Consider the following 17,460-nt stretch of genomic DNA (forward strand, 5'->3'; position numbering starts at 1 on the left):
ATGTTGTGTACTATTCTTAGTTCAACCATTTTGTCAGCCAATGGTGGCATTTAGCCTATGCGGTTGATTAGTTTTCAATTTGTAGATCCATCTGGTCTCGACTTGTAGAAGTTTTAGATTCCGTTCTCTTCCCTTATGAAGTGAAGGAACATGGTCTATAAGTGTAAACCGAAGGACCTTGATAGTGTGGCCATTCATCAAAAAGTGTTGCGCTACAGGTTGATGACTCTTATTGGCCTTCAATACAGTCCTAATGGCCGACTATGGTTCACTATGCGGGTGCGGGCATCAGATGTTTACCTGACATAGAATAGTCCACACGGTAGGTAGACTACATAACGGGTGGTGCACGTAAGATAGTATTTAATAAAGAATCTCTGATTTGTATGGGGATGATGTTGACCCAGAGATCACTGAATGGCACGTGCTGCAGCCTGCACATTTATGACTGCCCATTTTCTTGCTGACAAGCCATTTCTCTTTGTTATAGCAGTGTTGGGGGGGGGGGGGAAATCAGTGAGGACCAGCCTGTCCCTTAGGCTAGTATTCCTCTTGAATCCTATTCTGGGGTTATCCTAAATGGAAGATGGTCACTTTTAAAAGAGATATTCCCATGTTTCCGTATTGGGAACCAGATATTCTTCATGTCTGTAAAGTATTTGGTCACCATGGTCAGACTCTTTCATTGTTCAACCAGGGACTTTGTTAACATGGTTCCTCCTTGGATTTGCCTTTCCATGGTTTCACTTAATATTTGTTTGCATTAACCTTGTGCTTCGAATTTCTTGGTCATTTTATGTTGCTCATCTCCATTAATTGGGTCACTTATTTCTAGCGACCCTAGCAAATTGAGCCTGTGGAATAGGCCGGAAAAGAGATGGTGGACGACAACTGGTAGCATGGAGGATCGAACTCCAATCAGTCTGTTTTTGGTATAGGGTGTAGCCCAATCGGTTACCATCTTTAAAGAGACATAGGTCAAGGAATTCAATTTTGTCAGCACTGTATTTCCTCTTGAATATAATAGGAAGGGAAAGGTCATTCAGAGTATCAAACCATTTGCATGCTTGTTCTTGAGTACCTGACCATATAGTGAACAGGCCGTCTATATACCGGCAGCAGAATGCTACTTCAGGTTTGTCCTCAACCTTCATGATCTCCTGTTTGTATTGTTCCATGTACAAATAGGCAAAAGAAGGTGCAACATTTGAGCCCTTCGCCATTCTAGTCACCTGCTGAAAGAACCTATTATCAAACCTGAAATAGTTCAATTAAAAACTTAGATCCAATAAGTCCAACAGGTAACGTACCGGCGGGCCTATATAAGGGTAGCGGTTCTGGGCTTTAACCACTGCTTTTTTTCCTCTGCCCTGAGGAAATATCGTATAGAGGCTGTTAACATCAGCGGTGATTAGTAACCAACTAGGTTCAATCTCAATATACCTAAGTGCCTGCGTCAGCATTGAATCCTGTAAGGTAGGATTTCATATTCCTTACAAGCCAAGTAGTAGTCCACGAATATGGACAAAGGAGATGCGACAGAGCCTCTGGCCGACACAATCAGTCTACCAGGTGGGTGAAGTCTTTATGGATTTTAGTTAACTTATATAGTGTCGGGCATTTGGGATGTGGTGTCATCAAGAATTCACCTTGTTGGGGAGTAATGTATTTGTTCTCTAATCCACATTGTATCATGCTAATTTTTCTTTTGAATTCTTTAATAGGGTCCCTGCTCAGGGGTAAGTGTTAACATCCTTCAACTGACGATCGATCTCAGATTTATAGTCACCGTAGTTCATCACTTCTATTGCACCACCTTTGTGGGAGCCTTGGTTATTTTAGATTATCAATATTACCGCAAAGAGACATTACAACTATTGAGTGACACGTCAACCTATAAACAACTTCCTCAGGATCCAACAAAGATTTTAAGGAACAGGTGGATTGGCTATTAAATAGAGCAGCCGAGGAGGGTTGGTTAGACACATACCTTCTGAACTTTTTGAAAGTACATCCCGGTATTCTACACACTCCTGAAGATGCATAAGCATGCCACCCATCCTCCTGGCAGACCTATTGTGCCCTCTATTAGCCCACTGATGCAACCGATTGCCACCTATTTAGCTTGCTACAACCGTTTGTCAGGAATATGCCCTTTTTTCTGTTAGATTCAATGAGTCTAACTAAAGAATTAGAAAATTACCAGCGAAACAGACATCAGTGTTGTTGGCAACTTTAGATGTAGTAAGCCTCTACACAGTTATACCTAATGAACAAGGACTGTTGGCAATAAGAAACCATCTTCAGAGATATCCATATGTGGGTCCTTCTGTGGAACTGATAATGGAAATGTGCTTAACAAGAAACTACTTAAAATTTGAACAGGATTTCTATCTGCAATTAATGGGCACAGCAATGGGGTACAATGTGGCCCCATCCTATGCCAATCTGTATATGGTAGAATTTGAACAGTTTGGCACTAACCTATTTCAACATCAGCATATCAAAATTCTTTAAGAGATATATAGACTACTTGTTTATGGTGGCAGGGCACTGAAGTTGAACGCCAGGATATTGGTTTACCAACCTAAATAGTTTAAGCCAACTTTACAGTTTAAAATGACATACGAACAAAATCTATTTTCTCGACCTGAGAATCTATAAGAAAGAGGGTTGACTGATTACTACATTGTTTCAAAAAGAGACCGATAGGAATTCTTTGTTAACCCCTTGAGTGCTAATGATGGCTGAGCCGTCACAAATTGTCGGTCAGGTGCTAATGACAGCTCAGAGCCGTCACTAGCACTCTCCCACTTTGAGGGAGATCTGGGGGCTCCCACCGGCATAGTGACAGGCATCGCCGGGGCTTCATGTTGCATCTAAGCAGCTACAGACCCCCAAGACCCACCATTGTAAAGGTACACGCCAAACCTATCCAACAGTGTAAGTCTTGTGGATCTGAAATATATATATATATATTATATTATATAACACCTTAGCACCAAAGGGTTAAAGGGACACTGAACCCAATTTTTTTCTTTTGTGATTCAGATAGAGTATGCAATTTTAAGCAACTTTCTAATTTACTCCTATTATCAAATATACTTCATTCTCTTGGTATCTTTATTTGAAAAGCAAGATGCTGGCCCATTTTTGGTTAACAACCTGGGTTGTTCTTGCTGACTGGTGGATTAATTTAACCGATCAATAAAGTGCTGTCCAGGGTACTAAACCAAAAAATAGCTTAGATGCCTTTCTTTCAAATAAAGATACCAAGAGAATGAAGAAAAATAAGAGGAAATTAGAAAGTTGCTTAAAATTGCATGCACCATCTGAATCACGAAAGAAAAAAAAAATTGGGTTCAGTGTCCCTTTAAATGCAACCAGCTGTCATCCACCATAGCTGAAGAAAGCTCTACCAATTTCACAGTTTAAGAGTTGTTCGTGGCACATACCCAGTTGTTGGAGATGAAAGATTTGTACATCAAGAGTACAGGGCATCACAAATAGATCAGTAGTTATCCAAATTTTGGGAGATGGACCAAGATATGGCCCTACAAAGTACAAAACCAATGGAAATGGTAGATAGAATAACTTTTACCACTACCCATATGGCGGATAAAAATGAATTGCCTTCTATACTCAAAAATGATTGGCATATCGTTGGGACAGATACGGCTCTGCCATTTAGGGGTATGAATCACCCCCCCCCCCAAGGTGGGATAAAGAAGTTCAAGGTCCATGAGGGATATCTTAGTCAAAGTAGATCCCATTCAAAATTTATAAACCAACGACATGGCTGGAACAGGTGAAACCTGGATTTTACAAAAGTTCTGGATGTACTACTTGCAATGGACTTTCCAACACAAGATACTTTAATCACCCCTGGACCAATAGGAAATATTAGATCCGACATAGGATAACCTGCTTCTATGTCAGTAAAATGTGATTATCTTCAGACCCATATGGCCAACAATCAGGCCTCCATTAGAGCTGCTATCAAGAACCAGAATTCTTAGCAGCCTGTAGCAAGGCACTTTGCAGCATCTGGTCACTCTGTTTTTGACTTAAGATATGTTATTATTGACCATGCCCCCCCCCCCCACATAGGAACACAGAAGTTTCCACAGCACCAAATATCTTCATAAATGACTTATTGAAGCATAACAGCACAGGTATGCAACGTTTCGGGATCAAAGTCCCTTAATCATGTATACAGAGCTATACACCTTTCTCCAATCAATCAAAAACCTTCAAAAATCGGGGGCGGAGACAGCCAGTAATGGGTGAAGACTCACTTTCATGGAGGCTCTTCTGAAAAGTTCACTTTAGGGGCTCAAAATATATGTTCTGTGTCCAACTAAACTGTTTTCAGACATCCAAGTGTCCTGGGATGACAAGAGCAAGAACTTAGCACTAACCGAGTCAGTTCCCGGTCTGGGATTGTGCAACTTGAAGACCAATTTACTGCGACTACAGCCTTTTTTCTTAAGGGCGTGCGAAAAATACCTAGTGCCGTTACATAAATGTTGGGAGGCTAGTGATGGGCATCGCATCTCTGGAGCAATCCGTGGTGGAAATGCCGGACAGAGGAATATTTGTCTACAGGGCAACAAAAGTGAGCCCGTGGGTGAACAGAGGGGGGAGCCTGAGGCCCTAATCACAGCTCTTCCATAAAGGACTAATTGTGCAGCTCCTATTTTACACACAAATCGTGCACTACAATAAACATCTGCAGCATTTATAAATTGAAAGGAGTTAATATTTCAAACACTCCTTTACTGGTTGCAAGCTGGTTTATTTAACATTTGCCTTAATTACTTTGTAATACTATGGAGTATGCTACTGCTCTGACTAAGGAGACTTTGGGCAATATTGATTTGCTGCCCCGCTGTTCTTACCTCCTATCTGTGGCATTTTGTGCATTGCAACAATTCCTCACTGCATTATATCTAAGCTGAGATATTGTACTATGCTAATAGCCTAACAATTATCATATCACATATTGAAGTTGTTCACGAAACAAGGATGGCTTAAAATATGTATGGGCTTCCTCTTGGCATTCACTGCTATCCGGGAAAAACATAGGCACAGATTTTTACTAGAGATTGAAGAGGTATTGGAGACATCCTATCTTACATATGGTGGAGATTGCAAGAAATGTCAGAATCTCATCATCGACACTTGACTGTGTGAATGTGGGGACTGTAATTGAAATGGTTACACAAAATTCAGATCCCATAACTTGTCCACACAATAGTGAATCAGAAAGATCCATCCCTCTGCACACACGGACTCAACTCCAGTAATGGGCCAAGTTCACTCTTCAGGTACTACATTGTCCACTCTGATAGAGCAGTACATCACACAGAGAGCAAAACTACTTGGACTTTTGTCTGCTACCAACACAGATAATCCCCAGATCTGGTGGGACCACTGTTTCTCTGAAGGCATAGCTCATGATTATTTTGCCATGCATCCCTACTCAGTATCAGTGCAACAGCAAAAAAGATAAGGCATTGGTTAAATTTTATGTACTAGCCTCGCATAAAACGGTTTCCTGGACATTAGAACATTTCTTTATGCTTGGGACTTACTTCTACGCAAGGAATATGAGCTTAACGACCCTACAGGAAGCCCGGAAGACACTGACATTAAGCAGAAACTAATGACCTCGCTGACGTGGAGGGAACTTTAGCAGGTTTAGTCAAACACCGACTAGTTGTCACATGTTCCTGATTGAAAGCTTTTTGCTTATTACTCCGAGAACTGGCATGGGGTAAAAAAAAAAAAACTATAAATTATTCTCCAATAATACTCCTATTTTTCATTTTCTGGTGATTTGCATAATATAGGAGCTCCTTCTATGAGGTCTTAAACTGATTCTAGTGGAGCTATAGGTTATTACACTAGCGCCTTTAAATTACCATTTTTGAAATGTGATTGTTTACTCTCTTTTTAATGTTATAATGGAATCGCATACACTTACTATACTTCTGTCATACTCTGCAAGGGAGCAGGTTCAGGGGTAAGGAGCCGTTGTGCAGAGGTGTCAGGTTTCTGGGTTAATGTGTTTTGTCTGCGTGAGTCTTTCCTTTTAGAAATAATTAAACAGGTACAACATTTTAGGAAATAAAAGGAGATGGTTGTATTTATAGGATAAAGCAATGTAGAGATATGCAATTAGATAAGACAAAGTCTATAGGTTGTAGTATAAGGCAGGAATACAGTTCTTTGTTATTACAGAGCTCTGCATTCCTGCCTGTTATTACAAACAGGATATTTGCATATGCTGTAGACTGGAACTGTGTAATAACACTCAGGAAAGCAGTGCTTTGTAATAACAAGCAGGAATGCAGATCTTTGTAATAACAAACAGGATATTTACATATGCTGTAGACTGGAAATGTGTAATAACACTCAGGAAATTGAGCTTTGTAATAACAAGCAGGATATTTGCATAGACTGCAATTTGGAACTTTGTAGAAACAAACAGGATATTTGCATATTTTGCATACAAAGAGAGAAGCGCTCTACCAGGAACGAACAACAGCTCAGTGGCTTGTTCTATGGCGATTTACCACCCGGAAGCAGCCTCTTTTAGACCAGTGTGCTTTTCACAGAAGAAAACTTTCCTGAAATATATCAGTCTGATCCCGCCAAGTAAGGTCAGTCCAGCCCCGAAATACCAGGCAATTCTCCTCTGAACAAGGAACATGACAACCCCAGACGATCGTTTCGGCCTCCTATGGGCCTCGTCAGTGAGGTGCAGCCACATTCCTCTAAGCACACTGGGCAAGGAGTCCACGTCTGGTTTCCCCCATCACCCATAGGGAGACTTCCCCAGGGTCATAATAATTTGCATACAAAGAGAGAAGCGCTCTACCAGGAACGAACAGCTCAGTGGCTTGTTCTATGGCGATTTACCACCCGGAAGCAGCCTCTTTTAGACCAGTGTGCTTTTAATTTATGCAAAAAAAAAAAAAAGGATATTTGCATAAACTGCAATTGGAACTTTGTAGTATCAGGAAACAAGCAAGCAAAAGTACCTGAGTCAGTCCTTAGGAAAGAAAGTTTTAGGCAAGCTCAATTGCCAGGAAATCAGTCCAAAAATGAAACACAGGGCCAAGGGATTATCCAGAAGAGTAGTCAGTAATTGAAGCAGAAATCAGGAACCAGGAAATCCAACAAATCTGTATTTCTCACAGGATACAGGAGCAGAGAGACTTTCAGACTATCACTCTTAATGTGAAAGCACAGAATTACAAACAAACCTCCCAGATAAAGCAGGCTGCTGATTAAATGATTTCTTTCAGCTGGCAAGCAGGTGGAGCCAGAGAGCCAAAAGTTGCAGCCAACAGAAAAACACAATATTCCTTTCCTGTGATCAAGCCATCTGCTGGCATAGTGGTAAAATAACAGGCTAGGAAATAACAGCAGAAATAGAGACAGGTCCCAGGTTCAATTCCAGGCTGAGCCATGACAACTTCTAATGTGTCTAAAGTTATAAAGGGAACTACATATTGCCATACTTATGTGTCTTTACTTCTTTCCAATTATACTCCCTGCATATATTTCATGTAGTATTACTTTATCTGTTTAGAATTACTAGTTCACTTGTTCATGAATAGCCTCATACTATTTTTTGGAAGGTCGCCACATTGACATCACTCACAATCTCATAGCTTTTACTGAATAGTAAAGAAACATGTAAGCCTCTCTTGATATCTTGTAATTTAGATAAATACTATCATAATTGAGCCCTTAATATCCTATTTCGTTCACCCTTTCCCTTCTGAAACTGCTTTTCCCTATTTTAGAAACAAGTGTAAGTTTTTTTCTTAGATAAAACAAATTATGCTTACCTGATAATTTCATTTACATCTATGATGAGAGTCCACGGCTTCATTAATTACTTGTGGAAATACAAAACCTGGCCAACAGGAGGAGGCAAAGATACCCCAGCCAAAGGCATAAATACCTCCCCCACTCCCCCCAAAATATATATAAATTGCAGAAGAGAGCGCACTCCAACTCAAGCAGCATCTAACAGGGTGCAGACGAACGTGCATTTAGAATTCATGACAGGCATGCACTCGCTGGATTTGTGAAAAACAGAATTTATATTTACCTGATAAATTACTTTCTCCAACGGTGTGTCCGGTCCACGGCGTCATCCTTACTTGTGGGACATTCTCCTCCCCAACAGGAAATGGCAAAGAGCCCAGCAAAGCTGGTCACATGATCCCTCCTAGGCTCCGCCTTCCCCAGTCATTCGACCGACGTAAAGGAGGAATATTTGCATAGGAGAAACCATATGATACCGTGGTGACTGTAGTTAAAGAAAATAAATTATCAGACCTGATTAAAAAACCAGGGCGGGCCGTGTACCGGACACACCGTTGGAGAAAGTAATTTATCAGGTAAACATAAATTCTGTTTTCTCCAACATAGGTGTGTCCGGTCCACGGCGTCATCCTTACTTGTGGGAACCAATACCAAAGCTTTAGGACACGGATGAAGGGAGGGAGCAAATCAGGTCACCTAGATGGAAGGCACCACGGCTTGCAAAACCTCTCTCCCAAAAATAGCCTCAGAAGAAGCAAAAGTATCAAACTTGTAAAATTTTGTAAAAGTGTGCAGTGAAGACCAAGTCGCTGCCTTACATATCTGATCAACAGAAGCCTCGTTCTTGAAGGCCCACGTGGAAGCCACAGCCCTAGTGGAATGAGCTGTGATTCTTTCAGGAGGCTGCCGTCCGGCAGTCTCATAAGCCAATCTGATGATGCTTTTAATCCAAAAAGAGAGAGAGGTAGAAGTTGCTTTTTGACCTCTCCTTTTACCAGAATAAACAACAAACAAAGAAGATGTTTGTCTAAAATCCTTTGTAGCATCTAAATAGAATTTTAGAGCACGAACAACATCCAAATTGTGCAACAAACGTTCCTTCTTTGAAACTGGATTCGGACACAAAGAAGGCACGACTATCTCCTGGTTAATGTTTTTGTTAGAAACAACTTTCGGAAGAAAACCAGGTTTAGTACGTAAAACCACCTTATCTGCATGGAACACCAGATAAGGAGGAGAACACTGCAGAGCAGATAATTCTGAAACTCTTCTAGCAGAAGAAATTGCAACCAAAAACAAAACTTTCCAAGATAATAACTTAATATCAACGGAATGTAAGGGTTCAAACGGAACCCCCTGAAGAACTGAAAGGACTAAATTGAGACTCCAAGGAGGAGTCAAAGGTTTGTAAACAGGCTTGATTCTAACCAGAGCCTGAACAAAGGCTTGAACATCTGGCACAGCTGCCAGCTTTTTGTGAAGTAACACAGACAAGGCAGAAATCTGTCCCTTCAAGGAACTTGCAGATAATCCTTTCTCCAAACCTTCTTGAAGAAAGGATAGAATCTTAGGAATTTTTACCTTGTCCCAAGGGAATCCTTTAGATTCACACCAACAGATATATTTTTTCCATATTTTGTGGTAAATTTTTCTAGTTACAGGCTTTCTGGCCTGAACAAGAGTATCAATGACAGAATCTGAGAACCCTCGCTTTGATAAGATCAAGCGTTCAATCTCCAAGCAGTCAGTTGGAGTGAGATCAGATTCGGATGTTCGAACGGACCTTGAACAAGAAGGTCTCGTCTCAAAGGTAGCTTCCATGGTGGAGCCGATGACATATTCACCAGGTCTGCATACCAAGTCCTGCGTGGCCACGCAGGAGCTATCAAGATCACCAATGCCCTCTCCTGATTGATCCTGGCTACCAGCCTGGGGATGAGAGGAAACGGCGGGAATACATAAGCTAGTTTGAAGGTCCAAGGTGCTACTAGTGCATCTACTAGAGTCGCCTTGGGATCCCTGGATCTGGACCCGTAGCAAGGAACCTTGAAGTTCTGACGAGAGGCCATCAGATCCACGTCTGGAATGCCCCACAATTGAGTAATTTGGGCAAAGATTTCCGGATGGAGTTCCCACTCCCCCGGATGAAATGTCTGACGACTCAGAAAATCCGCTTCCCAATTTTCCACTCCTGGGATGTGGATTGCAGACAAGTGGCAGGAGTGAGTCTCCGCCCATTGAATGATTTTGGTCACTTCTTCCATCGCCAGGGAACTCCTTGTTCCCCCCTGATGGTTGATGTACGCAACAGTCGTCATGTTGTCTGATTGAAACCGTATGAACTTGGCCTTTGCTAGCTGAGGCCAAGCCTTGAGAGCATTGAATATCGCTCTCAGTTCCAGAATATTTATCGGGAGAAGAGATTCTTCCCGAGACCAAAGACCCTGAGCTTTCAGGGGTCCCCAGACCACGCCCCAGCCCACCAGACTGGCGTCGGTCGTGACAATGACCCACTCTGGTCTGCGGAAGCTCATCCCCTGTGACAGGTTGTCCAGGGACAGCCACCAACGGAGTGAATCTCTGGTCCTCTGATCTACTTGTATCGTCGGAGACAAGTCTGTATAGTCCCCATTCCACTGACTGAGCATGCACAGTTGTAATGGTCTTAGATGAATTCGCGCAAAAGGAACTATGTCCATTGCCGCTACCATCAAACCTATTACTTCCATGCACTGCGCTATGGAAGGAAGAGGAACAGAATGAAGTATTTGACAAGAGTTTAGAAGTTTTGATTTTCTGGCCTCTGTCAGAAAAATCCTCATTTCTAAGGAGTCTATTATTGTTCCCAAGAAGGGAACCCTTGTTGACGGAGATAGAGAACTTTTTTCTACGTTCACTTTCCACCCGTGAGATCTGAGAAAGGCCAGGACAATGTCCGTGAGAGCCTTTGCTTGAGGAAGGGACGACGCTTGAATCAGAATGTCGTCCAAGTAAGGTACTACTGCAATGCCCCTTGGTCTTAGCACCGCTAGAAGGGACCCTAGTACCTTTGTGAAAATCCTTGGAGCAGTGGCTAATCCGAACGGAAGTGCCACAAACTGGTAATGCTTGTCCAGGAATGCGAACCTTAGGAACCGATGATGTTCCTTGTGGATAGGAATATGTAGATACGCATCCTTTAAATCCACCGTGGTCATGAATTGACCTTCCTGGATGGAAGGAAGAATTGTTCGAATGGTTTCCATTTTGAACGATGGAACCTTGAGAAACTTGTTTAGGATCTTGAGATCTAAGATTGGTCTGAATGTTCCCTCTTTCTTGGGAACTACGAACAGATTGGAGTAGAACCCCATCCCTTGTTCTCCTAATGGAACAGGATGAATCACTCCCATTTTTAACAGGTCTTCTACACAATGTAAGAATGCCTGTCTTTTTATGTGGTCTGAAGACAATTGAGACCTGTGGAACCTCCCCCTTGGGGGAAGCCCCTTGAATTCCAGAAGATAACCTTGGGAGACTATTTCTAGTGCCCAAGGATCCAGAACATCTCTTGCCCAAGCCTGAGCGAAGAGAGAGAGTCTGCCCCCCACCAGATCCGGTCCCGGATCGGGGGCCAACATCTCATGCTGTCTTGGTAGCTAGCAGTGGCAGGTTTCTTGGCCTGCTTTCCTTTGTTCCAGCCTTGCATTGGTCTCCAGGCTGGCTTGGCTTGAGAAGTATTACCCTCTTGCTTACAGGACGTAGCACTTGGGGCTGGTCCGTTTCTGCGAAAGGGACGAAAATTAGGTTTATTTTTGGCCTTGAAAGACCTATTCTGAGGAAGGGCGTGGCCCTTGCCCCCAGTGATATCAGAGATAATCTCTTTCAAGTCAGGGCCAAACAGCGTTTTCCCCTTGAAAGGAATGTTAAGCAATTTGTTCTTGGAAGACGCATCCGCTGACCAAGATTTTAACCAAAGCGCTCTGCGCGCCACAATAGCAAAACCAGAATTTTTCGCCGCTAACCTAGCCAATTGCAAAGTGGCGTCTAGGGTGAAAGAATTAGCCAATTTGAGAGCATGAATTCTGTCCATAATCTCCTCATAAGAAGAAGAATTATTATTGAGCGCCTTTTCTAGCGCATCGAACCAGAAACACGCTGCTGTAGTGACAGGAACAATGCATGAAATTGGTTGTAGAAGGTAACCTTGCTGAACAAACATCTTTTTAAGCAAACCTTCTAATTTTTTATCCATAGGATCTTTGAAAGCACAACTATCTTCTATGGGTATAGTGGTGCGTTTGTTTAGAGTAGAAACCGCCCCCTCGACCTTGGGGACTGTCTGCCATAAGTCCTTTCTGGGGTCGACCATAGGAAACAATTTTTTAAATATGGGGGGAGGGACGAAAGGTATACCGGGCCTTTCCCATTCTTTATTTACAATGTCCGCCACCCGCTTGGGTATAGGAAAAGCTTCGGGGGGCCCCGGGACCTCTAGGAACTTGTCCATTTTACATAGTTTCTCTGGAATGACCAAATTCTCACAATCATCCAGAGTGGATAACACCTCCTTAAGCAGAGCGCGGAGATGTTCCAATTTAAATTTAAATGTAATCACATCAGGTTCAGCTTGTTGAGAAATTTTCCCTGAATCTGAAATTTCTCCCTCAGACAAAACCTCCCTGGCCCCCTCAGACTGGTGTAGGGGCCCTTCAGAACCAATATCATCAGCGTCCTCATGCTCTTCAGTATTTTCTAAAACAGAGCAGTCGCGCTTTCGCTGATAAGTGGGCATTTTGGCTAAAATGTTTTTGATAGAATTATCCATTACAGCCGTTAATTGTTGCATAGTAAGGAGTATTGGCGCGCTAGATGTACTAGGGGCCTCCTGTGTGGGCAAGACTGGTGTAGACGAAGGAGGGGATGATGCAGTACCATGCTTACTCCCCTCACTTGAGGAATCATCTTGGGCATCATTTTCTCTAAATTTTGTGTCACATAAATCACATCTATTTAAATGAGAAGGAACCTTGGCTTCCCCACATTCAGAACACAGTCTATCTGGTAGTTCAGACATGTTAAACAGGCAAAAACTTGATAACAAAGTACAAAAAAGTTTTAAAATAAACCGTTACTGTCACTTTAAATTTTAAACTGAACACACTTTATTACTGCAATTGCGAAAAAGTATGAAGGAATTGTTCAAAATTCACCAAAATTTCACCACAGTGTCTTAAAGCCTTAAAAGTATTGCACACCAAATTTGGAAGCTTTAACCCTTAAAATAACGGAACCGGAGCCGTTTTTATATTTAACCCCTTTACAGTCCCTGGTATCTGCTTTGCTGAGACCCAACCAAGCCCAAAGGGGAATACGATACCAAATGACGCCTTCAGAAAGTCTTTTCTATGTATCAGAGCTCCTCACACATGCATCTGCATGTCATGCTTCTCAAAAACAAGTGCGCAATAGAGGCGCGAAAATGAGACTCTGCCTATGATTAGGGAAAGCCCCTAGAGAATAAGGTGTCCAATACAGTGCCTGCCGGTTATTTTACGTAATTCCCAAGATTAAAGTAATTCCTCAAGGCTATGGAGTATAAAATATGATTATATATAAATAGATTTAGCCCAGAAAATGTCTACAGTCTTAAAAAGCCCTTGTGAAGCCCTTTTTTTCTTTCTGTAATAAAAATGGCTTACCGGATCCCATAGGGAAAATGACAGCTTCCAGCATTACATCGTCTTGTTAGAATGTGTCATACCTCAAGCAGCAAAAGTCTGCTCACTGTTCCCCCAACTGAAGTTAATTCCTCTCAACAGTCCTGTGTGGAAACAGCCATCGATTTTAGTAACGGTTGCTAAAATCATTTTCCTCTTACAAACAGAAATCTTCATCTCTTTTCTGTTTCAGAGTAAATAGTACATACCAGCACTATTTTAAAATAACAAACTCTTGATTGAATAATAAAAACTACAGTTAAACACTAAAAAACTCTAAGCCATCTCCGTGGAGATGTTGCCTGTACAACGGCAAAGAGAATGACTGGGGAAGGCGGAGCCTAGGAGGGATCATGTGACCAGCTTTGCTGGGCTCTTTGCCATTTCCTGTTGGGGAGGAGAATGTCCCACAAGTAAGGATGACGCCGTGGACCGGACACACCTATGTTGGAGAAATAAGGTGCTTTTATTGGCACAACAAAAAAAAGGTAATGTTTTGGGGATCAATCACCCCTTCATCAGGCCAAGTGAACAAAACAAAGGTGCTTAAATCAGGGGTTAGCCGCTCCCACCAATCAGAACAAGACAGCCAAACTTAGAACATGTGACGCATATGTTTACAACAATGACATAACCCATTGTATGTCAATCAGAAGTATAAAACAAAATCCAAAATACAAATAATTCTCACCAACAAACCCAGTGAATAGCGTTAATGTTAACAGTGTTATATTGCATGACTAGGGCTGAATCGGTGCACACACAAATTAAATAGTGATCTATACCCACAAATTATAAATGAAAAAAAAAAGTATGGGAGTCTATGTGTAGTAGACACTTTGTGCCTACCCACATCCCTGAATCGAGTGTGTGTAAAGTGGTGAACATCTTGATCTACCTATTCAGTCATTGTATTTACCATGGTCAGGAATATATGTAATGCTAGGTCCCCAATAGGGTTCCCTTCCATACACTTAGTTTTTGCATTAGTGGGGCGTTCCACAATGGGCCTTTATCCTATAATGTTCTAATTAAGTAGTTTATGTTAGACTTTGGGTGGTCACAGGTAGCGAGTTGTAGCCACACGTAACAACCCTTATTCCCGGTGTGGATTTAATGCACTGTGTATATTGTTAACCTTGTGTATATATTTATCTATTTTCTAGGACTATCCCTGTCTGCTAGTGCAACGCACACTACACTGACTGTATGAGAGATTGATGACGAGCAATTTAACTCCTCCCAAACACATTGGCAACGTCACCATTGTAAATAAAGTTGAGGATTGGAGACTACTCCCATCAGCCCTACGATTTAGTGATCTATGTATATTATGCATAATATTATATATATATATATATATATATATATATATATATATATATATATATATATATATATATATATATATATATATATATACACAATATAATATATAGATTTATTAATGCCAATAAGTGACTGAATATGTGTACAGGTGCTGATGGAGTGTAGCATCCTTGCCTTCACCGATTAACCTGAATGTGCTCGTGGAGAACGCACGGTTTACTCCCAATAGGAGGTCTTATGATGTGTTGGACTTGGGATCCGTTTTTGGACACGCCCAGGATGCACATGTGTGGCGGTTCTGTTGTACGCAAAGGCCACTATGGGTATATTTTATTATTCTGAGTATTCACCTTATATTAACGTTGTATGAAGTATAACCAAATACGATGTGATTAATGTTCATATGGCTTCTAAACGTTTATCACTGTTCAGCATAGTTGAATAACTTTATTCGTTCATATGTTATCATTGTATCAGGGTATTTTCGATGGTAGTTTATTTCATTTAATTTATAATTTGTGGGTATAGATCACTATATTAATTTGCGTGTGCACTGATTCATCCCTAGTCATGCAATATAACAATGTTAACATTAACGCTATTCCCTGTAGGTTTGTTTGTGAAAATTATTTGTATTTTGGAGATTTATTTTTATAATTCTGATTGACATAAAATACATTTCTCTCAGAGAGAAAGAGAAAGAAAGAGAAAGAAAGAGAAAGAAAAAGAGAGCGAGAGAAAGAGAAAGAAAAAAAAAAAAAGAGAAAGAAAGAAAGAAAAAGAGCGAGAGAAAGAAATTAAGAAAAAGAGAGCGAGAGAAAGAAAGAGACAGACACACACACACACTAGTGGTAGCGAAGAGTAATTCCCATGAGCAATGAAATCTGGACTGTCACGAGCTGCACGAAAAAAAAAACAAAAAAAAGAAAAAAGCACATAATGAAGTTGTCAGGTACATTACATTAACAAAACATTTATTTTTGCACAGGATTAAAGGGACACTGAACCCCATTTTTTTCTTTTGTGATTCAGATAGAGCATGCAATTTTAAGAAACTTTCAAATTTACTCCTATTAAATTTTATTCATTCTCTTGGCATCTTTATTTGAAATGCAAGTTTAGATGCCGGCCCATTTTTGGTGAAAACCCTGGGTTGTTCTTGCCGATTGGTGTATAAATGTATCCAGCAATGAATAAGTGCTTTCCAGGGTTCTGAACCAAACAAATAGCTTAGATGCCTTCTTTTTCAAATAAACGTAGCAAGAACAAAAGAAAATTTGATAATTGGAGTAAATTAGAAAGTTGCTTAAAATTGCATGCTCAATCTGAATCATGAAAAAAAATTGGGTTCAGTGTCCCTTTAAACATATATACCTAACAATAATACAGTTGTACCGGTTTTATATTTTAAAGGAGAGACATATCATCCTAAAAAGATTTTAATCTCAAATTAAAGCTGTTAAAGAAACTAAAACCTGCAATAAAATTTGCAATATAGGACTGCGGCCTACATAAAGTGAAATAAAAAAAGTTGTCCATCTACATACCATAGCTTTGTTTTCCTTGATGTTCATAGCTCTCTTAAGTAAGGCATTTGAATTTTCCTGGTTTGACTTGGCATCATCCTCAGAGTCAGAATCCGCCTGACATTTATTCCCTCTTTGCAGGTTTTTTCCCTTTGCTGGGAGCTTATTATTTTGCCTACCAGGCTTTACAACAGGTGCATCCGACTTGGTTACAGACTTCTTGTTGGGGAACTGGAGAGCTATACGTAGGCCAAAGCCGCTTCTTTTAGGCCGAGTACCTTCTTCACTGCCTGGCTGTGCAACATCACCGGAATCTTCATCTCCCATATTGGAAATCCTCTACAGAAAAAAAAACACAAAAACATAAATTGTGACCTAAATATATTATTGGAAATAAATTATTTTGTTCTCAAATTTCCACTAGTCCAAGATGAGCAAGACATTGCAGTAGTAAAAAACAGAATTTATGTTTACCTGATAAATTACTTTCTCCAACGGTGTGTCCGGTCCACGGCGTCATCCTTACTTGTGGGATATTCTCTTCCCCAACAGGAAATGGCAAAGAGCCCAGCAAAGCTGGTCACATGATCCCTCCTAGGCTCCGCCTACCCCAGTCATTCGACCGACGTTAAGGAGGAATATTTGCATAGGAGAAACCATATGGTACCGTGGTGACTGTAGTTAAAGAAAATAAATTATCAGACCTGATTAAAAAAACCAGGGCGGGCCGTGGACCGGACACACCGTTGGAGAAAGTAATTTATCAGGTAAACATAAATTCTGTTTTCTCCAACATAGGTGTGTCCGGTCCACGGCGTCATCCTTACTTGTGGGAACCAATACCAAAGCTTTAGGACACGGATGAAGGGAGGGAGCAAATCAGGTCACCTAAATGGAAGGCACCACGGTTTGCAAAACCTTTCTCCCAAAAATAGCCTCAGAAGAAGCAAAAGTATCAAACTTGTAAAATTTGGTAAAAGTGTGCAGTGAAGACCAAGTCGCTGCCCTACATATCTGATCAACAGAAGCCTCGTTCTTGAAGGCCCATGTGGAAGCCA

The 17,460-nt window shown here is 41.1% G+C and overlaps 1 protein-coding gene across 1 annotated transcript in view; it reads right to left on the bottom strand.

Moving 5' to 3' along the window:
- The window catches only part of LOC128659345 (cell division cycle-associated 7-like protein), a gene marked incomplete at its 3' end in the record, with an annotated part of 17,999 nt that extends 1,262 nt beyond the window's left edge, over positions 1–16,737 (bottom strand). Inside the window, 1 exon segment of the mRNA XM_053713009.1 lies at positions 16,424–16,737. Within this exon segment, the coding sequence (XP_053568984.1) occupies positions 16,424–16,729 (306 nt within the window).
- Positions 16,738–17,460: the final 723 nt, after the last annotated feature.

The sequence above is a fragment of the Bombina bombina genome, chromosome 5, assembly GCF_027579735.1.
Source record: "Bombina bombina isolate aBomBom1 chromosome 5, aBomBom1.pri, whole genome shotgun sequence".
NCBI lineage: Eukaryota > Metazoa > Chordata > Amphibia > Anura > Bombinatoridae > Bombina > Bombina bombina.